The 24393-nt window shown below is 42.0% G+C and overlaps 1 protein-coding gene across 1 annotated transcript in view; it reads left to right on the top strand.

Annotated features, from left to right (window-relative positions):
• Nucleotides 1–10170, top strand: part of mrasa (muscle RAS oncogene homolog a) — a 64670-nt gene extending 54500 nt beyond the window's left edge. The window contains exons 4-6 of the mRNA XM_059970337.1: nt 285–384; nt 2503–2582; nt 5893–10170. Coding sequence (XP_059826320.1) covers nt 285–384; nt 2503–2582; nt 5893–5992 — 280 coding nt within the window. The 3' untranslated portion in view covers nt 5993–10170. The remainder of the gene's footprint in view (nt 1–284; nt 385–2502; nt 2583–5892) is intronic.
• Nucleotides 10171–24393: the final 14223 nt, after the last annotated feature.

Below are 24393 nucleotides of genomic sequence, written 5' to 3'. Positions count from 1 at the left end.
GTTTTGGGATTTGAAGTGAAACAGGCTTTGTGAAGATGAGAGACTCTGTAGATGCTGGAAATCCAGAGCAACACACACACAATTCTGGAGGTACTCAGCAGGCCAGGCAGCATCAGTCGGCACAAAACTTCAACTGTTCACTCTTTTCACAGTTGCTGCCTGGCCTACTGAGTTCCACGAGCATTTTGTATGTGTTGCTTGGACTTCCTGTATATGCAGATCTTCTCATGTTTGTAAGATGTTGCTGTACTAGTTTCATCTTGATTGCTCTCTAACTGTTTCAGGGAATCTTTCCCCATGATTCTAGTGGCCAACAAGGTTGACTTGATGCACCTGCGCAAGGTCACAGGTGAACAAGGGAGAGAGATGGCAGCCAAATACAATGTAAGTATTTCTAAGCAAAATTGTTTAAGTTTTACACCATAAGGTTAGGATTGTTGTGGTTATCATTCTATCAGTGACAGGCATCTTCCTGCCGTATCAGAAATCACTTAACACGAAGCCTAAATACTGCTGTGTTAACTTAGACCATAGGACATGGGAACAGAATTAGACCATTTTGACCCATCAAGTCTGCTCCACCATTCCATCATGGGTTACTTAATGTCCCTCTCAGCCCATTCTTCTGCCTTCTCCCTGTAACCTTTGACCCCCTTATTAGTCATGAACCTGATCTCTAATGACTTGGCCTCCACAGCCATCTGTGACAATGAATTTCATAAAATCACCACACTCTGGCTGAAGAAATTCCTCCTCACTTCTGTTTTAAGTGAATGTCCCTCTATTCTGAAGCTGTGTTCTCTAGCCCTAGACTTACTCACTATAGGAAACATCCTCTCCACATCAGCTTTATCCAGGCCTTTCAATATTCAATAGGTTTCAATGAGATCACCCCTCTCATTCGTCCCAACTCCAGCAAGTACAGGCCCAGAGCCATCAAATGTTCCTCATGTGTTAACCCTTTCATTCCCATGATTATTCTCATGAACCTCCTCTGGACCCTCTCCAATGTCAGCACATCTTTTCTTAGGTAAGGGGTCCAAAACTGCCCACAATACACCAAATGCAGTCTGACCAATATCTTATACAGCATCAGATGTCCTGACCTTTTCATTTTTCACCTTAGTTTTGAACATGTTACTTAAATATTTAAAAATCTTGCAATATAGTTGAGAGAAAATTGGGTGGCTCTTCATTGAATGTTACCAGCACTCTACAGTAATTTGAAATTGTTCCAGGCCTGGCAGTAAAAGCAAACATGAAATCAGGATGCATAGAAACATGTGCACATGCATATTTTCTTCTGCATTGCCATAACACATTCCACTATCTTGCGATTTCTAGTCATCAGTCACATCATAGAATTTACTGTGTTTCACCAATCGTGTAGCCAACTGACTTTTACATTGGGAACACAAGGTAGGCTAACAGAATGTAGGTAGGTGGCTAAATAAATTTTGCTGTTGCCCTATCTAAGGTTTAACTTTTGAATTGAATTGATTCGAGTTTATTTCTTACATCCTTCACATATACGAGCAGCAAAAATCTTTACGTTACGTCGCCATCTAAATGTGCAATGTGCAATCCTAGTAATTTATTAATTTATAATAAATAGAACAGTCCGTGTAATTTAGAGTATACTCAAGTCAGCAAGAGTTCTTCAGTCTGATGGCCTGGTGGAAGAAGCTGCCCCAGAGCCTGGTGCTCCTGGCTTTTATGTTGTGGTATTGCTTCCTGGATGGTAGCAGCTGGAATAGAATAGAATAAAAGCATCAGTGCCTAATATCTTTCACCAAAGCGGAATGAGACCTCTAGAACTCAATGTGCAATGGTCCACTTCAAATACCATCCTCCTTCCGCCTCTCCTCTGCCTTTTTGAAACATAATTATCTCTAATCTTGCAGACCTTTGATGGTTTCTGATTCTCGCCACTGCTGCTGCCTGACCTCCTGAGTATTTGATTTTGCTCTTGCTTCTAATGTCTTTGCTTGTAATGCCGTTCTGCCTTTTTAGAAATTAAATGTCACTGTGTCAGTGCCTTTGCAGCACCAACTTTGTTCCACACCATGAAGTATAAAATACCAAAAGCAGCAAATGTAAAAGGGAAGCCTGTCAAATGCACAACAGTTCAGACAGCATGGGGTACCAAGGGTTACAGATAGTGTGGCTTTGATATAGATTAATCCATCCCCGCTTCACTTCTAAGATCATCTTCAGTATTGTTCTTGCTTCTCACATCATGAACTCTCCTGCATGGAATTCCCAATTGTGTCACTGATACTTTCTCCCATGTACACATCCACATCTGAGGAGGCAGCCATCTGTATTGAGCAAACTGCACTAACATTTGCCCATTTCCTTTGACGATACGTCACGTTGGCTATTGTTGTAACTTTTCTCCCACTCTAATGGTACAAGGTTCATAGCTTGAATTTCACACAGTGTGTTTTACTTTTCTGTATGACACTTGCTAATTAAGAAATGTATTTATTTTTGCTCAAGATATCTTACATTGAGACTAGCGCTAAGGATCCTCCACTGAATGTAGACAAAGCCTTTCATGATCTCGTCAGAGTCATAAGGTAGGTACCTGCAGCAGTATCATACTCCATGTTCACTTCTTACATTTTACATGAACTGCCGGGATCTTTCCAATGCAGAAACGCTAAACTAGAGTATGTAGTGAGAGGACAGAATTGAGTATATAAGTGAGAGGACAGGCTTACAGTATGTAAATGAGAGGAGAGACTTGTGTATGTAAATGAGAGGAATCTCTTAATCTCTCTGAATTAGTGAATATCATCACTGGATTTGGAAAATATTTAAAGAATTGCTCAGATTAAATTCTGATTTATGGACAGTCCCTCAATAGCTGCCAGAAAAGATAGAAATCTATCTTCTGATTTCTTCTTTAAATTCTTAATTCATACAGCATCAAAACAGGCCCTTCAGTCAACTGGCCCATACTGACCAAATTCTCCATCCAAGTTAGGCCCATTTGCCTGCATTTGTTCTGCTGCCTTCTAAACCTTTACCATCTATGTACCAGTCAACTAGCTTTCAAAGATGCAATTGTGCAGCTCACATACATTCCACCCTTTGCATAAAAAATGTTGCCCTGCCTATTAAATCTTACCCCCCTCACAGCAAACCTCTGGATTCCAGGTCTAGATTCCCCAACCCTGGGGAAAAGACTGAGTGTACTCACTCTATCTATATCCCTTAAGATTTCATACACATCTTGCAGAGAATTTGAACCATTAAATTTTCTCCATGAAGTGTCTTAACAGAGCTATTATTCTATGACAGAAGCCCTTTTCTTACCTTCAGCGCCTGAGTTACAGCAGAAGATCATTATGCAAACAAGATAGTACACAACCCACGCCACTAATCACACATGGGGGCAAAAAAGTTGTGCGGGCGATACGATCGCATAGAGGTTGCATGATGCTGTTACAGCGCGAGGCGTCCGAGTTCAAAGTTCAGTCCTGGATGTCCTCTATAAGGAGTCTGTACGTCCTCCCTGTGGAATGCATGGGTTTTCCCCGGGTGCTGTGGTTTCCTCCCATAGTCCAAAGACGTACTGGCTAGGTTAATTGGTCCTTGTGAATTGTCCCATGATTAGACTAGAGTTAAATCAAGATCTGCTGGAAGGGTTGGACAGGCCTACTTTGTGCTTTGTCTCTAAATAAATAACTAAATAATATTTTTCATATTGGCTTGTTCCTAACACATGTCTAAATTGCAGCATAGTCTAACTTCTACACTCTGGAATTCCCCCCTCAATCCTTCCCTGTTCCAAAACAAGAGTTTCACAGCCTGTTCCCGATTATCTGACTCGGTCTGATAAAGTTAATGCCAGCGTGGGTGGTTGTTGCTCTTGTTGCTGCCGTCATCCCTGTGTCTCTCGTGAAGCCTCAAAAAGGCGGCATTAAAGACCCCCTCTGCCATCAGATTTCTGAACAGACAGTGAACCCATGAATGCTTCCTCATCATTTTTGCAATAGGTAATTAATTAAATTCTAATTCTGAATTAAGTGAGGTCACTGCTATTTTTCCATATAGGGTGAAGAAAGAACATCCATTTGTATCATAAATCAGTGGGTCCGAATAGTTTGAATCCATAAATTATAGCGTAGATCCTGTTTTCTATGCAGAGGAGGTAACAATTTGTGGATAGTAAGTCTTGGGAACCTAAGTGGCTCAATTTATTTTGTTTTCATTATCTGAGGAAGAATTTTGGCAAGAATTCCAATAAAATAGCTGACTCATTTCCTCAATAGCATCTCAGGAAACATTATTACATGTATTGAAGAGAAAGTTAATATCACTTTACAAGTTCACATATAAAGGACAGCAGAGAAAATGCTTGAGGGAATAACTGATTCATCCTTAAACTCTGAGAGACTGGAGTTTGTGACAGTTAGACAGCAGCCTCTCACAAATAGGATCGGGGAATAGAATCAGTGCAGATTATTTGACAAGATTCCTGGCTTCATCTTTGCAAGCATTGTCACTTACAAAATCACTTACAAAAATGCAAATATCACTTACATTAATATCAGTGGACACAGAACTGTAATTGACAGTCTTGCTCAGAGAAGCCGCAAAATGGATAATCAGGGAAGTGTAAATTTGACATATTGGTCGACCACTTCCTATTTAAGCTTGACACTTTATTTCTGTTGTTTTATGTTACCTATATCTGTCATGGTAACCCATATTTGTTACGGTAATCCATATTACTTATATTTGAAATATAGGTGGACCGCTTCCTGTTTAAACTTGTTTCTTGTTCTGTTGTTTTTTATTACCCATCCCAAAGATCACTTTGCAACAGAAGGACCACTCCAGACCATTTTAAGAATCAACCACCCACTATGGGACTGAATTTCACTAAGTCTAGTGTCTCAGTTGGGTTTTCTGCTGTCTTGTCTTTGGAGTTCAGTGTCGTTACTATTGAAGCACTGTTGCATTATTGTTCAGGTGGAGCCAGGAAATGATTATAGCATAAGTGTAGCATTAGTGTTGTGCCCTAACAGAATCAGAATCAGGTTTATTATCACTGATAGCTGTCGTGAAATTTATTGTTTTGCAGCAGAAGCACAGTGCAATACATAAAAAATACTCTTTGAGAAATATCAAAAGAAAAGTTATTAGAGCAAAATAAGGGGGTAATATTCAAGAAGCATTCAGAAATCTGATTTACTCCCACCTCATTTCATCCAAACACACCTGCTTGTCCTTTTCATTCACCCTTAATGTGGATCTCTTCTTCCACATTTTAGTCCAACGTTCAAAGTAGATTTATTATCAAAGTACATATATGTCACCATATACAATCCTGAGATTTGTTTTCTTGCGGGCATGCTCAGTAAACCCAAGAAACGCAATAGAAGCAGTGAAATACCCCACCCAATATTCATACTTTAGATCCCTACTTTAACCTTTAACTTTATTTTAGTATAGTTCCTTATTCTTTGTAATTGTTGAATATTGTTTGTTTGTTGCATGTTGTTCCGATGGACCACAGCAAATTCTATATACATGCACTATAAATATATACGGTGAATAGAGATGACCATTTTTACTACTATATGTATCTACATTATTCACTTCAGCAGATTCTCGCAGTATCAGATTGTACACTTGTTTATTCCTGGTAAAACTTTTTCTGTGATTCTTTATTGGGTTGTTTACCTCCACAGGGGTAGTAGTTATGTGGCAAGACCAAAAGCCAGACTGCATTGCCTCCATTTCCTGCCCCTACATCTCGGTCCAGCAATGAAATGAAGACATTCATTTGCTTGAAGTTTGAAAAGAATGGAGCAATTGGCAAAGGCGAGCCATTAATCAAAGATGTGTTTTTTTTTTGTGTCTAATTCCAAACAGGCAACAAATACCAGAGAAGAGTCAGAAAAAAAAGAAGAAAACAAAATGGCGTGGAGACAGGACAGCTGGGTCAAACAAGCTTCAGTGCTCAGTCATGTGATCAACCTCTTGCCTATTTGAAAGCTGAGAATACATTGAATCCAATGAGAAGCTATGGACCCCTTGCATGTGTCAGAAGGACATGTGCACAGCAAATGTTAGCAGTGTTATTTATAGTGTGAGGGAACTCTCTTCCCTCCATCGAGCAAGTTTGCACGTTTAACTGGAGATGAACCTTGTGAAATGCAGAGGCCTGGTTGAGCAGCTCATCGGACATTGATTGAACTGAACTGGGTAGCAGAGTCACTTTGAAGAAGAGGTTTGTTTTTGTATCCTTGCCTTTCTCTTTCAAGCCATGCATCAAGCAAAGCAGCAACACCAGGCTGAACTATCATGCACCCATGTCTGTCAGCAGCACATTACCTTGAGTTTCCTAACTGAGACATGGCAATGTTCATGAAAACAGACTAAGAGAAGGACAGACTGGAATGTGAACAGGAGAACTGAATCCATCTGCAGTTGCCTCCAGGACACTGCATCAAACTTGACATGAAGTAAAGACTTGCTGGCCACAAGATATGCAACTGCACTTCTCTCTCTTACATACACACTCAAATGTGTAAAGGAAGGTTTGTTAAGGAGTGTGACTACACGAGGGTCCACTGCCTATAACCACTAACACCTAGAAGGAGATCCTCAAAGAGATGTGCTAGAAGTATTTATTCTTTTAGCAATGGTGAAATTATCTGCACTTTTGTTAGGGTTTCCAACCTATTTTATATGTGCATTCTCTGTCCAAACTGCACTGCAATTGACTTTTTAAAGTCAATGTTTGGGTAAATGGCACCTTTTTCTCTTGTACTAGGCAATGCAAAAAGAGATTTTTCCAACTTATCAAAAATTGGAATTCTTCTCTTCCTAAATGGGAAACAAAAATCATTGTTCTCGTGATAATCAAGGTCAGCAAACCATTGGCTTCTCTGTGATGAACTAGATGAAATTAAGCAAGGGAAGTAACTGTAATTGTAAGTGTACAATGGGATTAGGGAGAAGTTAAAATTGTTTTAAAGTAAAATTTCAGCTCTGGCTTTCCTTTGCATTGCAAATTGATAATTCTGAACTACAGTGGAAAGACCTCTTGTTGAATCAATGGTTGGAAATATATGTGAGTGTTTCCGTAGTCAGCTCTTCCTATGCACAATTGCCCCTCAGCACTTCATCTACTTTCCTGATGGAGTTCACACTACGTAAAACCATCGATTGGTGAGTGTTGCAGATCAATCCTGTTGCCATTGTAAGTGACTCTGGTGACAACTGATCGTCTCAGCTTGGATTGTCACAACATTCAATGTCATGCGAATAGGGCTGTATCAAGAACAACACAAACAAAATGCTGAAGTCAGCAGATCATGCTACATTAATGGAGAGGGACATGAGAAAGGGTCTTAGCCTAAAATGTTGACGCCTCAATCCTTTCCATAGATTCTGCCTAAACTGATGAGTTTCTCCAGCATTTTATGAGCATTACTCTAGATATACGGCATCTGCAAAACAGTTTCCCTTCCTCCAACATTGATACTGCCTTCTCCTGCATCTCCAATTCCCAAACATCCACACTCATCCCATCTTCCTGCGGTCTTCATTGTGATAGAGTTCCTCTTGTCCGTACCTTCCACCCCATGAGCTTCCACATCCAACACATCACCCTCCACAATTTCCATCATCTCCAAAGGGATCCTACCACCAAACATATCTTTATCTCCCTCCCTACACTCTCTGCTTTTCACAGGGAATACTCCTTCCATGATTCCCTGTCTGTCCACCCCTCCCCACTAATTCCCCTCCTGGCACTTACTACACCTGCCCATTCGCCTCCTCCCCCAGCTCCATTCAGGGCCCCAAACGGTCCTTCCAAGTGAGGCTACACTTCACATGCGAATCTGCTGGGCTCATCTATTGTCTCGGGTGGCCCTGATGCAGCTTCCTCTACACTGGTGAAACCCGTCATAAATTGGGGGGCGGGCTCATCGAGCACCTTTGCTCCATCCACTAAAAGTGGAATTTCTCGGTGGCAAACATTTTAATTCCCATTCCCATTCCTGTTCCAACATTTTGGTCCATGGCCTCCTCTTCTGCCACGATGAGGTCACCCTCAGAGTGAAGGAGCAGCACCTTATAGTTGGTCTGGATAGCATCCAACCTGATAGCATCAATATCAATTCCTCCTTCTGGTAAAAATAGTTTTTCTTCCCCCTCCCCTCTTATTCTAGTCCCTAGTCTGGCCTGTAACTTGCTTCTGGGTTTCCTCCTCCTTCCATTTCTCCAATACTCTACTCCTGTCAGATTCTTTCTTCTCAAACCCTTTATCTTTCCTCTTCACCTGGCTTCACCTATCACCTAGCAATCCTTCTTCCCCTCTCTTTCCCCCCCCCCACCCCACCTTTTTATTCTGGTCTCTTCCCTCTTCCTTTCCTGTCCTTGAAGAGGTGTCTCGGCTTGAAACGCCGACCCTTTTTTCATTTCTGTCGATGCTGCCTGGCCTGCTGAGCTCCTCAAGCATTTTGTGTGTGTTGTTCTGGATTTCAGGCATCTGTAGTGTTGATGATCTGCAGAAACCCTTGTGTTTATGATGGGGCTGTACTAAAGTTCTGCCCTTGGCTAGAATCACTCCAGAGATGCCCAGCTATTGCCTAATTGTGAAGTTGTGTAATTGCTATGGAACTGCTATAAGCAGCAATAGAATTACATGAATATTGTGGTCCCATTGGGGTTCAGTTAGAAAACAAACTTGAACCCAAAGTTTCTGCCACTTGAGTGCTGGCCAGGTTTACATTGCAGTGCATTGCTTTTGGCTAAGGAATGCTTTGTGTGTCTAGTAGAGTTATTGTAGATGATGACTGTCATTGGATGCCCATTAACGAACAAACACTAGTGAGCAATTGAGAGAAATCCCAAGAGTGCTTCTGGCAAAGAAGCACCTTTAATTGTTTCTGTGGTGATGTAGATAAAAGCAAAAGTCAGTTTATGCATGGCAAGTTCTTCAAACTGAGAGGAATATCTCATCAATAGTTTGGTTAGTATTGATGCGGGGGAATGAATGAACTTGAGAAGTTTTTGTATTTAAATACTGTATGGTATCACTTCTTTCACTATAAAGGGCTATCTTTGTTTAATGTCAGAATGGCAGCACCTCTGCCTATTAATGTACAGCACTGTCAGTTTAGATAATGTGCTTAATTCAGAGGAGCACTGTGACAGAAGAGAGAGTGCAGTCTCTGAGCCAACGTAAGCACCTCACTGAACATCAGCATTCAAAACCACAGTTCAAAACCTGCCTAGATTGATAAGGAAACTCCCATCTGCCCGTTGAGAGGAGAGAGGGGTTCTGACTGAAGTGAAGCCAAGCCACTTCATAGGTGTTAGCATAAAGTTGTCCCTAACTCAGTAGCCTTGGTCTGCATTACAATTTGATGTAGGGTATGCAACGCAGCAAATTAGAGACTGATTTTATGGTGCCTGACTTGTTGGAGCAGTTTGACGTGCCCCAATTACAAGGGTTCAGAACCACATCCTCTCACATTCAGTAAGAACCTGTACAGTTGGCACATTGTAGCCAGAATAGTTCAAGGCTTATGAAGTTGTTGCTTCTGTGTGTTAATGTGTTGCCTGTATCAGATGTTGTATATTGTACAATAGGCATTCCTTGCATCTCCTAATGCCCATGTGGTTATCAGCTGACAGGAACTATTGACACCAGCCAATTACTTGTTGTAATATTCCAATGTATGTCAGTAATGACATCTTCAGAACACCAACACTTTAAGTGCAATTGGGCATATGCATATCGTGTTTGCACAACAGTTTAAAGGGATAGAAACCACCCTTTGGTATGTGGTACCAGAGAGGTTAAGGTTTGTAATTCACAGCCTAACCGTGCAATTGCCACCCTGATGGTATACCTTGCAAAGGACATGACTTTCATCCTTTGTTCCTACTATCACAATTCTTTCTGTTGTTTTGGTGAAAATTGGTGCATTTAAGGTTAAGTATTAAGAGCAATCATTATACAGTGTTTTCAAATGAATTCCAAGTCAACAGCCAACTGAAATATGACAACTGCTGTACTGAATGTTAATTGGAATCTTGGGTTTCATGTGTGGTAATTTGTACAATGTGACCTTAATTGCAGCAACAAAAAAAGGGTTTTAAACAAGTTTTAATAAAATTCTAGCTGAACAATCGCCATCTCATCTGCAGTGTTGTTTTGAGTAACGTGGAAAATATGGATAAAGTGGGTAAAATCTAATCATGAATTATGAACAAAGCTATTTTTATTCGTGAATTTACTCATAATAATATTGAGTTTACAAATTTAAAGTGTGACGGACTGAATTAAATCTGGGAGTTCATTCTGAGAAGGGAAAGACTTCAACAGTTTCAGGTAACTCACATTGTGTTTGAACGCTTCCTAGTGCCCATCTGCAACAAGCAGGGTTTCCTGGTGGATAACCACTTTAATTATTATACCCATTCCCATTCCGGTATGTCAGTCTACAGCCTCCTCTTCTGCCACGAAGTGGCCACTCTCAGGGTGGAGGAACAACACCTCAGCTTCCGTCTGGGTAGTCTGCAAACCTGATGGCATAAACATCAATTTCTCCAACTTTGGGTCATTTTCCCTTTTCTTCAATTCCACCTCCAACTTAGTCTCCTCACCTGTCAATCACCTCCCACTGGTGCCCCTCCTCCTTCCCTTTCTCCCACGGCCCACTTTCCTCTCCCATCAGGGTATGGGTTTCCTCCGAGTGACCATAAGACCATAATACATAGGATGGCCCATCTCCTCTGCTTCACCATTAAATCATGGCTGAGCCACTTTCCCTCTCAGCACCAATCTCCTGCCATCTTCCCACATCCCTTCATGCCCAACCAATCAAGAATCTATCAATGTCTGTCTTAAATATACATAAAGACTTGGCTTCCACAGCTGCCTGTGGCAAAGAATTCTACAGATTCACCAGCCTCTGGCTAAAGAAATTCCTAATTATCTCTTTTCTAAAAGGATGCTGCTCTAGTCTGAAGCTGTGCCCTCTGGTCTTAGACTCTCCCACCATAGGAAACATCATCTCCACATCCACTCTATCAAGGCCTTTCACCATTCGATAGGTTTCAATGAGATCAATTCCGATTCTTCTTAATTTCAGAGAATACAGGCCCAGAGCCATCAAATGCTCTTCAAATGATAAGCTGTTCAAACCTAGAATCATTTCATGAACCTCCTTTGAACCCTTTCCAGTTTCAGCACCTCCTTTCTAAAATAAGGGGCCCAAAACTGCTCATAATATGCCAGGCGAGGCCTCACCAGTGCTTTACAAAGTCTCAATATGACATCCTTACTTTTATATTCTAGTCCTCTTGAAATGAATACCAACATTGCGTTTGCCTTCCTCACCACAGGCTCAACCTGCAAATTAACCTTTAGGGAATCCTGCACGAGCACTCCCAAGTCCCTTTGTGCTTCAGTGTTTTGTAATTTCTCTCCATTTAGAGAATAGTTAACCCTTTTATTTCTTCTACCAAAGTGTATGACTATGCACTTCCTCACACTGTTTTCCATCTGCCACTTCTTTGCCCATTCTCCTAATCTGTCTGAATCCTTCCGAAGCCTCTCTACTTCGTCAGAACTACCTGACCCTCCACCTATCTTTGTATCAAAGGCACACTTTACAACAAAGCCATCAATTCCATCATCCAAATCATTGACATATAATGTAAAAATAATCAGTCCCAACACAGACCCCTGTGGAACACCACTGAGCATCGACAACCAACCAGAAAAGGCTCCCTTTATTCCCACTCTTTGCCTCCTGAAATCCAGCCACTGCTGTAATTCCATGCTGGAATCTTCCCTGTAATACCATGGGTTTGTATCTTGTTAAGTAGCATCGCGTATGGGTCAAATACCTTCTGAAAATCCAAGTACACAACATCAACCGATTCTCCTTTGTCTATCTTGTTCGTTATTTCTTCAAAGAATTCCAACAGATTTATCAGGCAAGATTTTCCCTTGAGTAAACCATGCTGGCTATGGCCTATTTTATCATGTGCCTCCAAGTACCCTGTGACCACATTTTTAGCAATCGACTCCAATATCTTCCTGAGGTCAGACTAACTGGCCTATGATTTCCCTTCTTCTGCCTCTCTCTCTTCTTGATCACTGGAGTGATATTTGCAATTTTCCAGTCTTCCGGAACCATTTCAGAATCTCGTGATTTTTGAAAGATCATTACTAATGCCTCCACTATCTCTTCAGCCACCTCTGTCAGAACCCTGGGGTGTACACCATTTGGTTCAGGTGTCTTGTCTATCTTCACTCCTTTCAATTTCCCAAGTACCACTTTCCACCCACATTCCAAAGTTGTGTTGGTTAGTTGGTTAATTGGTAAGTTGTCCTGTGACTGGGCTAGCGTTAAAAAAGTGCATGGTTGGGCTGGAATGGCCTGTATTTCTAAATAAAATAAAACAAATGCTGGGAATATGCAGAGACAACCACAGTTTTACCTTTTATAAAGAGATGTCCCAAGTAAGCTAACAAAAATGCATTTGCCAGATATTTTAATCACAGTGCCAATAGATGACCACCAGTTAGTGCATAGTTTCCATCTTTTCTTTAAGCTTAACTTTCAGTTGCAAGTAACATTAAGGTGCTCTTTTAGTGTCTACTACCGCAGTTGTACCTGCCAAGTTTAATTTATGCAATGTAAAGAGGTTTGCAACATTCCATCAGCCTCTTGCTTTACAGTTGACACAAATGCAAAATCATTTGGGAGAATAAACACAATGTCAAACACGATATCGTTCCAGAGAATGGGCACGATATCGCTCAGGAGAATGGACACGATTATCAAACACGGTATCGTTCAGGAGAATGGACACGATTATCAAACACGATATCGTTCAGGAGAGTGGACACGATTATCAAACACGATATCGCTCAGGAGAATGGACACGATTATCAAACCCGATATCTCTCAGGAGAGTGGACACGATTATCAAACACGATATCGTTCAGGAGAGTATACACGATTATCAAACCCGATATCGCTCAGGAGAGTGGACATGATTATCAAACACGATATCGTTCAGGAGAGTGGACACGATTATCAAACACGATATCGCTCAGGAGAGTGGACACGATTATCAAACACGATATCGCTCAGGAGAATGGACACGATTATCAAACACTATATCGTTCAGGAGAATGGACACGATTATCAAACACGATATCGTTCAGGAGAATGGACACGATTATCAAACCCGATATCGCTCAGGAGAATGGACACGATTATCAAACACGATATCGTTCAGGAGAATGGGCACGATTATCAAACACGATATCGTTCAGGAGAATGGACACGATTATCAAACCCGATATCGCTCAGGAGAATGGACACGATATCAAACACGATATCTTTCAGGGGAATGGACACGATTATCAAACACGATATCTTTCAGGGGAATGGACACGATTATCAAACACGATATCTTTCAGGGGAATGGACACGATTATCAAACACGATATCATTCAGGAGAATGGACACGATTATCAAACACGATATCGCTCAGGAGAATGGACACGATATCAAACACAATATCTTTCAGGGGAATGGACACGATTATCAAACCCGATATCGCTCAGGAGAATGGACACGATTATCAAACACGATATCGTTCAGGAGAATGGACACGATTATCAAACACGATATCGTTCAGGAGAATGGACACGATTATCAAACCCGATATCGCTCAGGAGAATGGACACGATATCAAACACGATATCTTTCAGGGGAATGGACACGATTATCAAACACGATATCTTTCAGGGGAATGGACACGATTATCAAACACGATATCATTCAGGAGAATGGACACGATTATCAAACACGATATCGCTCAGGAGAATGGACACGATATCAAACACAATATCTTTCAGGGGAATGGACACGATTATCAAACACGATATCGTTCAGGAGAATGGACACGATTATCAAACACAATATTGTTTAGGAGAATGGACATGTCTAATATGCCAAAGAAGGATGTTATGGACAAAATGGGAGATGAGGACCTTGATAAAATCACTGTCACTAAAGAGATAGTGATGAGCAAACTAGAGGGCCTGAAGGTAGAAAAGTCCCCTGGTCCTGATGGGATGCATCCAAATGTGCTGAGGGAATTGGCGGAGGTTATAGTAGACGCATTGGTAATCATTTACCAAAACTCTCCAGACTCTGAGCAGGTCCCGGTGGATTGGATGACAGCAAATGTCATGCCACTTTTTTAAAAAGGATAGAGGCAAAAGATAGGCAGGTAAAGGCCAGTTAGCTTAACATCTGTAGTCGGGAAAATGCTTGAAGCTGTCATTAAGGAAGAAATAGCAAAACGTTTAGAAAGGAGTGGTTCCATTAGACAGATGCTGCATGGATTCAGAAAGGGCAGGTTCTGTTTGACAAACTTACTGGAGTTCTTTGAGGACATAATTAGTGTAGTGGATAGAAGGGAACAGGTGGATGTCGTATACTTGGATTTCCAGAAGGCATTCAATAAGGTGCTGCACAAGACACTAATAAGTAAGATACGAATGCATGGTGTTGGAGGAAGTGTATTGGCATGGGTAGTGGATAGGTTAACCAATAGAAGGCAGAGAGTTGTTATAAATGGGTGTTTCTCTGGTTGGCAGTCAGTGGTGAGTGGGGTGCCGCAGGGGTCGGTGCTGGGCCTGCAGCTGTTTGCCATTTACATTGATGATTTGGAAGAGGGGTCTGAGTGTCGCGCTGCAAAATTTGCTGATGACACTAAACTGAGTAGAAAAGGAAATTGAACAGAGGATGTAGAGAGTCTGAAGACGGATTTAGATAGGGTAAGTGAGTGGGCCAAGGTCAGGCAGATGGAATACAACATTGGTAAATGTGAGATCATCCACTTTGGAAGGAATAATAGAAGAGCAGATTATTATTTAAATGGTGAAAAATTGCAGCATGCTGCTGTGCAGAGCGACTTGGGAGTGCTTGTTCATGAATCACAGAAAGTTGGCTTGCAGGTACAACAGGTTATTAAGAAGGCAAATGGAATGTTGGCCTTTATTGCTAGAGGGATTGAATTCAAGAGCAGGGAGGTCATGCTGCAACTATACAGGGTACTGGTGAGGCCACACCTGGAGTACTGTGTGCAGTACTGGTCTCAAGTCAAGTCAAGTCACTTTTTATTGTCATTTTGACCATAACTGCTGATACAGTACACAGTAAAAATGAGACAACGTTTTTTCAGGACCATGGTGTTACATAACACAGTACAAAAACTACACTGAACGACATTTTAAAAAAAAACACAGAAAAAAAACTACACTAGACTACAGACCTACCCAGGACTGCATAAAGTGCACACAACAGTGCAGGCATTACAATAAATAATAAACAGGACAGTAGAGCAGTAAGGTGTCAGGGCAGGCACTGGGTATTGAGGAGTCTGATAGCTTGGGAGAAGAAACTGTTACATAGTCTAGTCCTGAGAGCCCGAATGCTTCCGTGCCTTTTCCCAGGTGGCAGGAGGGAGAAGAGATTGTATAAGGGGTGCATGGGGTCCTTCATAATGCTGTTTACTTTGTGGATGCAGCGTGTAGTCCAAGTGTCCATGATGGCAGGAGGAGAGACCCCTATGATCTTCTCAGCTGACCTCACTATCCGCTGCAGGGTCTTGCGATCCAAGATACTGCAACTTCTGAACCAGGCAGTGATGCAGCTGCTCAGGATGCTCTCAATACAACCCCTGTAGAAATTGATGAGGATGGGGTTGGGAGATAGACTTTCCTCAGCCTTCGCAGAAAGTAAAGATGCTGCTGGGCTTTCTTTGCAATGGAGCTGGTGTTGAGGAACCAGGTGAGATTCTCCGCCAGGTGAACACCAAGAAATTTGGTGCCCTTAACGATCTCTACCGAGGAGCCGTTGATGTTCAGCGGGGAGTGGTCGCTCCGTGCCCTCCTGAAGTCAACAACCATCTCTTTTGTTTTGTTCACATTCAGAGACCAGTTGTTGGCACTGCACCAGTCCGTTAGCCGCTGCACCTCCTCTCTGTAAGCTGACTCATCGTTCTTGCTGATGAGACCCACCACGGTCGTGTCATCAGTGAACTTGATGATATGGTTCGAGCTGTGTGTTGCAGCACAGTCGTGGATCAGCAGAGTGAACAGCAGTGGACTGAGCACACAGCCCTGGGAGCCCCCGTGCTCAGTGTGATGGTGTTGGAGATGCTGCTTCTGATCCCAACAGACTGAGGTCTCCCGGTCAGGAAGTCTAGGATCCAGTTGCAGAGAGCAGTGAGTGCATGGAATGAGCTGGCATGGGAGTGATATGGGCAGATACAGTACACTAGAAACATTTAAGGGGTTCTCAGAAACACACGATGAACGGGAAATGGAGTACTATGTGGGAGGGTAGGGTGAGTTTGATTGATATAACATCATGGGCCAAAGGGCCTGTAGAGTGCCGTGGTGTTCTATGTTCACAGAGAGAATGTGTGATCTCCGTACAGACAGTTCCCAAGGTTAGGATTAAACCTGTACCACTGGCACTCTAACGCAGTGTCTCTACCAGCGATTCCACTGTGCACTACATTTTTATTCTGAAACTTAGAGCTCAAGCCATTGAAGGATGGCCAATAACGTTCTAAAGTTCTAGTTGACAGTATCAAGAGGTCAGATTGAATGAATGCTTTTATCTATGAGGACTCTACATCGAGGGTTCATAGGGAGGGTCTCTTCTGCTTTGCATCTTTTTACAGATCAAAAGTGAGCACCTTGAGAACCATTAATAAGGCCTTACAAATTAATGTGCTGTAAATTCTAGTCCTAATGTAGGATCTTGACCCAAACCACCGACTGTATATTCCTCTCCATAGATTCCATCTGACCTGCTGAGTTCCTCCAGCATTTTGTGTTTGTTCCTCGGATTTCCAGCATCTGCAGGATCTCTCGTGTTGATGATTGTTCTGCAAATATTGGTCCAACCTTTTGATGGTCTGAACTGAACCTTCACAAATAAAATTCTTGTTCATCACCTCCAAAGCTATATGTATACAATATGACCAAGGATATGACATAAACTGTGAGCAGGTAGAAGTATGAGTTTACCCTGTCCACTCGGTTTAGATTTATGAAACTGACAGTGAGTGAATGTTACAGTTGTGTCTCAGTTAATCACGTTGTGCAGCCTCTTCTGAGTGTGGAAGCTCAGTAAGGCAACATTCAAAATGATAAGCAGCAGAGACTGCGTGAGGTCACCCAGGCTGAACATGGCCTTTGAAAGTCTTGGTCAACTCTTTTTTGTACACCCTTTCTGTTCAAGACTGGGAACCAAGATAACCAAGCACACCAAGGCAAGATAAAGATGCAGGTGAAGGATTCTAGGTCAAACACTTCCGATTGGGTAGTTATTTTACTAATTCTCAAGTATTATTGGCCTTTAAAAGGTAGATTTAATTGGTTATTAACAACTGAAATTTGCATTATGATTGGTACTTGTGATGGGATTCATAAGTGCCTAAAGTTTCCGTTAGATCAAATTTGCAGATGATACCAAGATGGGTGGAAGGGCAAGTAGTTTCGAGGAAGTAGAGAGGCTACAGAATCAATTAGGCAGATGAGGAGAATGGACAAAGTGGCAGATGGAATATAGAGTATGGTCATACACTTTGGTAGGAGAACTAATAGACTATTTTCTAAATGGAGGGAAAATCCAAACATCTGAGATACGAAGGGACTTGGGAATCCTCGTGGAGGTTAAGTTACAGGTTGAGTCAGTGGTGAGGAAGGCAAATGTGATGTTAGCATTTATTTCAAGAGGATTAGTATATCAAAACAAGGATGTAATATTGAAGTTTATACTGGTGAGACTGGTGAGATCTCACTTGGAGTATTTTGAGCAATTTTTGGCCCCTTTTCTAAGAAAGGATGTGCTGACATTGGAGAGGGTTCAAGGATGTTCATGAAATTGATTCCAGGATTTAAAGGTTCATTATGAGGAGAGTTTGATGCCTCTAGGGCTGTACTCACTGGAATTCAGAAGAATGAGGGGTGACCTCATTAAAACCTATTGAATGTTGAAAGGCCTCAATAGAGTGGATGTGGAGAGGTTTCCTCTGCTGGGGGAGCCTAAGGTCAGAGGACTCAATCTCAGAATAAGGGGGTGTTCTTTTAGAACGGAGATGAAGATGAAGCTAGAACATAGAATATGGTTGTTCCAAGCATATAATCTACTCTACAGACTGCCTAGAGTTTCCCTAACATATAGCCCTCTATTTTTCTAAGCTCCATGTACCTATCTATGAGGCTCTTATAAGACCCTATTGTATCCACTTCCACCACCACTGCATTCCACGCACCCAGCACTCTGTGTGAAAAACTTACCCCTGACATCCCCTCGGTATCTACTTCCAAGCACCTTAAAACTATGTCCCCTTGTGTTAGCCATTTCAGCCCTGGGAAAAAGCCTCTGACTATCCACACAATCAATGCCCCTCATCATCTTATACACCTCTGTCAGATCACCTCTCATCCTCCATTGCTCCAAGGAGAAAAGGCCAAGTTCACTCAACCTGTTCTCATAAGGTATGCTTTCCAATTCAGGCAACATCCTTGTAAATTTCTTCTGCACTCTCTCTATAGTATCCAAATCCTTCCTGTAGGGAGGTGACTGGAACTCCAAGTGGGTCTGACCAAGGTCTTGTTTAGCTGTAACATTACCTCATGGCTCTTCAACTCAATCCCAAGGTTGATGAATGCCAGCACACCATAAGCTTTCTTAACAACACTGTCAACCTGCCCGGCAGCTTTGAGTGGCATGTAGACATGGATTCCAAGATCTCTCAGATCCTCCACACTACCAAAATTCTTACCATTATATTACATAATATATTACAAAAAATATTACATTCTGTCTTCAAATTGGACCTACCAAAATGAACTTCTTCACACTTAACTGGGTTGAAGCCTTCTGCCACTTCTCAGCCCAGTTTTGCATCCTATTGATGTCCCACTGTAATCTCTGACAACCCTCCAGACTATACACAACATCCCCAACCATTGTGTCATCAACAAGCTTACTAACCCACCCTTCTACTTGTTCTTCCAGGTCATTTATAAAAATCACAAACAGGAGAGGTCCCAGAACAGGTCACTGTGAAACATCACTGGTCACTGGCCTCCATGCAGAATACAAACCATCTACAGCCACCCTTTGCCTTCTGTGGGCAAACCAATTCTAGATCAACAAAGCAAGGCCTCCTTGGATCTCGTGCCTCCTTACTTTCTGAAGGAGCTTTGCACGGGGAACCTTATCAAATGCCTTACTGAAATCCATATACTGTACATTATATCCACTGCTCGGTCTTCTTCAACATGTTTTGTTACATCCTCAAAGAATTCAATTAGGCTCATTAAGACATGACTTGCCCTTGACAAAGCCATGCTGACTATCCCTAATCAGATTACGTCCTCTCAGGATCCTGCCTCTCAGGATCTTCTCCAACAACTTGCCCACCACTGAAGTCAGACTCACTGGTCTATAATTTCCTGGGTTATCTCTACTCCCTTTCTTGAACAAGGGAACAACATTTGCAACCCTCCTCTGGTACTTCTCCCATCCCTTTTAATGATGCAAAGATCATCGCAGAAAGTTCAGCATTCTCCTCCCTTGCTTCCCACAATACCCTGGGGTCCATCTCATCTGGTCCTGGTGACTTATCTAACTTGTTTAAAGCAGAGGTTGATAGATTTTTCATTGGTCAGGGTATGAAAGGATACGGGGAGAAGGCAAGAGATCGGGGCCGAGGAGGAAAATGGATCAGACATGATGAAATTGTGAAGCAGACTTGATGGACCAAATGGCCTAATTCTGCTCCTATGTCTTATGGTAAAATACGGGGGTATATTTTTGTGGAGAATTGTCTACAGCAGACAAGCAAATGGGAATGAGGCAAACACATTGAGTTGTAATGGCAAATATATCTGGCACTATTGAATGTGGTGAATAAAGTTAATGCAAGTTTGCAGTGGAAGAACTGTCATTTGATAATCCATTGTGGCATGGTAAATCTGCCTTCTCTGGAGAGCTGGTGACCTAGATGCTGGAGGAGGTTAATGGATAAACAGCTTCTGCTGTGAAGTCGTACAAGGTTGAGTCAGTTGTGCAAGTGTTGTCTGCCACGGAAGAAATGAGTTTCATGTAGATTTGAACCTTGATCATTGCTGACCCCGATCCACCCCTACACTCAGGGTCATGGGGGGCAGAGGGTAGGAACATAACTGTAATCATATACAAACTCAAGCACACCTGAGCACACATGCTATCTAATTTCCAGAGGATGGAAATTGATTTTTTCAAAGTATTTTAAAATGGGTCATGACCTACACTGCTGTTTTGATGTATTTTCCAACACTGGATAGGTTTACTCCCTGCAACATCAATGTTAATGCAAATACCGAAGCTGTACCCCCAGCTCAGCATTCAAATCCCATTTTCACAGATTAAGTGAAGCTGCTATCTTTTAAATAATGCACTCTAACTAGCACTGCTCTGCGCTGGTAAAACTGCTAACAATTCTGTGTTTGTGCATAGCCATTGCCCACTCCTCACCGGAGTTGTTCTGGCACTGCAGGTTTGAAATCTGCACTGCCCTGTAGGTCCTCTTGGGTTATAGCAGGGTTCAATGTCCACGCACGGCTGGCAACCCGAATGGTCCTCAATCAGAAATACGGCTGCAAACCGATTTGCCCGCAACCTGCAGCAGCTGGCACAGTCACATCACCGACATCTGTCATTGTGTCAGATAAAGATCACAAAAACAGTGATGTATTAAAAGGTAAAGATAAAGATTATTCTTTTCTGTCACATGCATATTGAAACATAGAGCAAAATGAGTCATTTGCTTCAAATCAGATTAGCCAGGATGGTGCTGGGCATCCTGCAAATGACACCAGGCTTCCAGTGCAAACAAACAGAGCCCACAACTCACTGACCCTAACCGTACGACTTTGGACCGTTGGAGGAAACCAGAGCACTGGAGGTAGCCCACACAGTCATGGGGAGAACATACAAACTCCTTACAGGACAGCAGCAGAATCAAACCTCAGTCTCACAGTTGGCATTGCAACAGCATTACACTCACCACCCGCGGCAGGTGTACTTAATCCATGGAGCACTTGTACATGCAGATGCAGAGGAGACAGGTTCCTTTGTCTTCAAGAGTGAATTGCATAAATATATAGAGAAAATAAATTTGTAACGTTATCAAGTAAGTTGCTCTGGTGGAGGTAGTGTGGGAGTCTTATAGAATCTCAGGTCCTTTGGCCCAGTCAACTGCCCTGACATTCATCCTACATTAACCACTGTCTGATTAATCTCTCCAAATTCTCCTCAGTTCCCTGGATTCCACCACTCACCTGCACTCCTGTCGCAATGTGCAGTGGCCAATTTACATGTTTTTGGGATGAAAGAGGAATCTGGAGAATGTTCTGGAAATCCACACAGTTACAGGGGGAAAGTCAAACTCCACACATGCACAGTTCCTGAGGTCAGGACTGAACTCAGCTCTCCGGAGTTGTAAGCGATGCCTCTACAACAGGGGTTCCCAACCTTTTCTATGCCATGGATCCCATCATTAACCGAGGAGTCCTTAGACCCCCAGGTTGGGAACCCCTGATTGACAAGTTGTGCTGCTGTGCTCCTTCCTGTGGTGCTGTCATCATTCTGAGATCCTATCGTTATTGCTCTCCAGTTCTGATAAATCAAATATTCTTTAATGGGCTTCTTGAGGGGGAGGTGAGAAATTGTAAAGCTGCTAGTGTGGTCACTCAAGAAAGGATGAACTAAATGGAGCTCTGTTTTAAAAACATTTGGGATATGGGAGTATATACATCAAATTTATCTCTGGGAAGAACAAATGACGAAGGCAAAAGATTAGATTAGAATGATTTATTAATCACCTGTATGTCAGTGAGAACAATTGCTCTAAAAGAAATAGATCCATACATTACACATGTGGTTAGGGTTAGTGAGTTGTGGATGTACGTTGGCACTGGAAGTGTGGCCCAGCACAATCCTTACTGATTTGATTTGACACAAACAACATATTTCACTGCAGGTTTTGATATTTCGATGTGCAAGTGACAAATAAAGCAAATCTTATTATTTGCATTAACGAACAACACAAAGCTGGGAGCAGCTTAGAAGTGTCACCACACATATCGGCACAAACATAGCATGCCCACAGTGTTCAGCGGAACAACACACGGCCAAAATAGAACAATGAACCAAATCCCTTCCCACCACCTCATCCACACACAATCTTCCCACAAAATAAACCTCTTCCCACCACCCCACCCACATACAAAGCAACATTCCCTCAATACAAACTCCTGCCCACCACCCCACCCACATACAGAGACAATCTTCCAAAGCCAGGTTATTGGGCATCTTTGCATATCCCAGCAATGGACTATTGGTGACATCTCTTCACAAGCAATGGAATTCATGCAGGCAAGTTGGATTAGTGGAGATGGGCATAATGCTGACCATTTACATCACAGGGCCTAGGGCCAGATTCTACACCACACAACCCTAAAGGTATTCGGATCATCCCTACCCAACAAGGTCACACACTGGGAGAGGGGAGCAGGAATTAGTCGATACTGACATGATTATATTGTACTCCTTCTGTCCAGTGAAGCTTCAAACAAAACATGGTCTGATTCAATGGAGCAACAGGCTCACAGGATGAGTGACAGGTCTTATGTGGATCTGAAGGAGGACAAACTTCCTTGGGGGTATTGCAGACAAAACCTCCTTTCGTCAGGGCTTCACTTTTGACCTGAATCTGCAGGAATAGCCTACACTTACCCATCAGAACAAAATTCATTGGCAGCCAGGTGAAGACACAAAAATGTGTTAGACACAGGCTAGGATGAAGTTGGTAGTGTTAGACAAACTATAAGATCAAAGTACATTTACTATTAACATTTGTATACTTTTTACAACCTTGAGATTTGTCTCCTTACAGGCATCCACAAAACAAGGAAACCCAATAGAACTACTGCTCTCTAGATTTTTTTGCTTTTTAACACTATTCTCTGTAAAGTTTTTGGAGACATGAAAATCCCAGGACATCAGCATTTTCTGAGATACTCAAACCATTTCATCTGGCACCAACAATCATTTCATGGAGCAAGACATTTATGTAGATCACATTTCTTCCCCATTTTGGTCCGAACAACAACTGTACTTCTTCTTATAAAGTTTAATGATGGTTTGTAGACCAATGCAAGGTGCACTGCCATTACCTGCTGAGTTGGACTGTAATGCAAAGAGACAGAAAGTACTCCCACTAAATTCCACACTCTCAGAAGCTAAAATAACACCAAAAAGACTAATGCTTTTCCCAAAGACAAACACACACTCATATACATTACGATGGCAGTGATATCTTGACAATCTTCCCATGTTAAACTGTGTCCGTCCCAAAGTTCTTAATTTAGCAATTAGATATTTCCTTTGCATCTCATGAGAACTGCATTCAAACAGTATATGGTGGATCACTTCTTGACAATTACACTCCCTATAAATGCCCATTTCGTGCATATTAATTCTGAACAGGGAATTATTCAACCTAGCACGTCCAAACTGTAAATATGCAAGTATAACTTTTCTCTCCTTTTGTACACATCTCCCATTTGAGTTTCCACATCCTCTGAATTTTATATAAATGCCATCCTTTCTTTTTCTTCTCCCAACTTTGTTGCCGCAATGATTGAATAGACTCTTTAATTATGGCTTCCATCTCCTCTTTATGCAAAGGCACCATGCATTTATATCCTTAATTTTAAATGATTGCTTGGCTAGAATGTCTGCCGTCTTATTTCCTTCAATCCCAACATGGGCAGGAACCCATAAAAAAATGTATACACAAGCCGAGGTCCTGTAGCTTCAATAGATGTTGTCCAATCTCAAGAACATCTGGCTACAATTTGAAAAACCTGTTTTAATAAATGTCAAATCTGAGAATAAATCAGATAAAATAATAGGAATCATCTCAGATATATAGACTGATACTTTGTCTGATAATCTTTACTTAATAGTCACCTGAAACTTTGGAACATGAACAGAAACACCTGAACGACCTGTCAGTGACTTTAACCAGGTCTATTTGAAGAGAGCCCTGCCCAGTTACCACCAGCATGTAACCTGCTGTACCATAGATCCCAACATACTAGACCACTACTATACTACAATAAGAAAGCCTTTCTATCACTCCTGAGACAGCATCTTGGCAAGTGGGATCATTTGGCTACTACTGCCTACATACAGAAAGCCTAAAGAACAAGGCTCCAGAAATCAAGACAACCAAAAGGTGGTC

The sequence above is a fragment of the Hypanus sabinus genome, chromosome 5 (assembly GCF_030144855.1).
Source record: "Hypanus sabinus isolate sHypSab1 chromosome 5, sHypSab1.hap1, whole genome shotgun sequence".
Taxonomy (NCBI): domain Eukaryota; kingdom Metazoa; phylum Chordata; class Chondrichthyes; order Myliobatiformes; family Dasyatidae; genus Hypanus; species Hypanus sabinus.
This window is presented reverse-complemented; position numbering and strand designations above follow the sequence as displayed.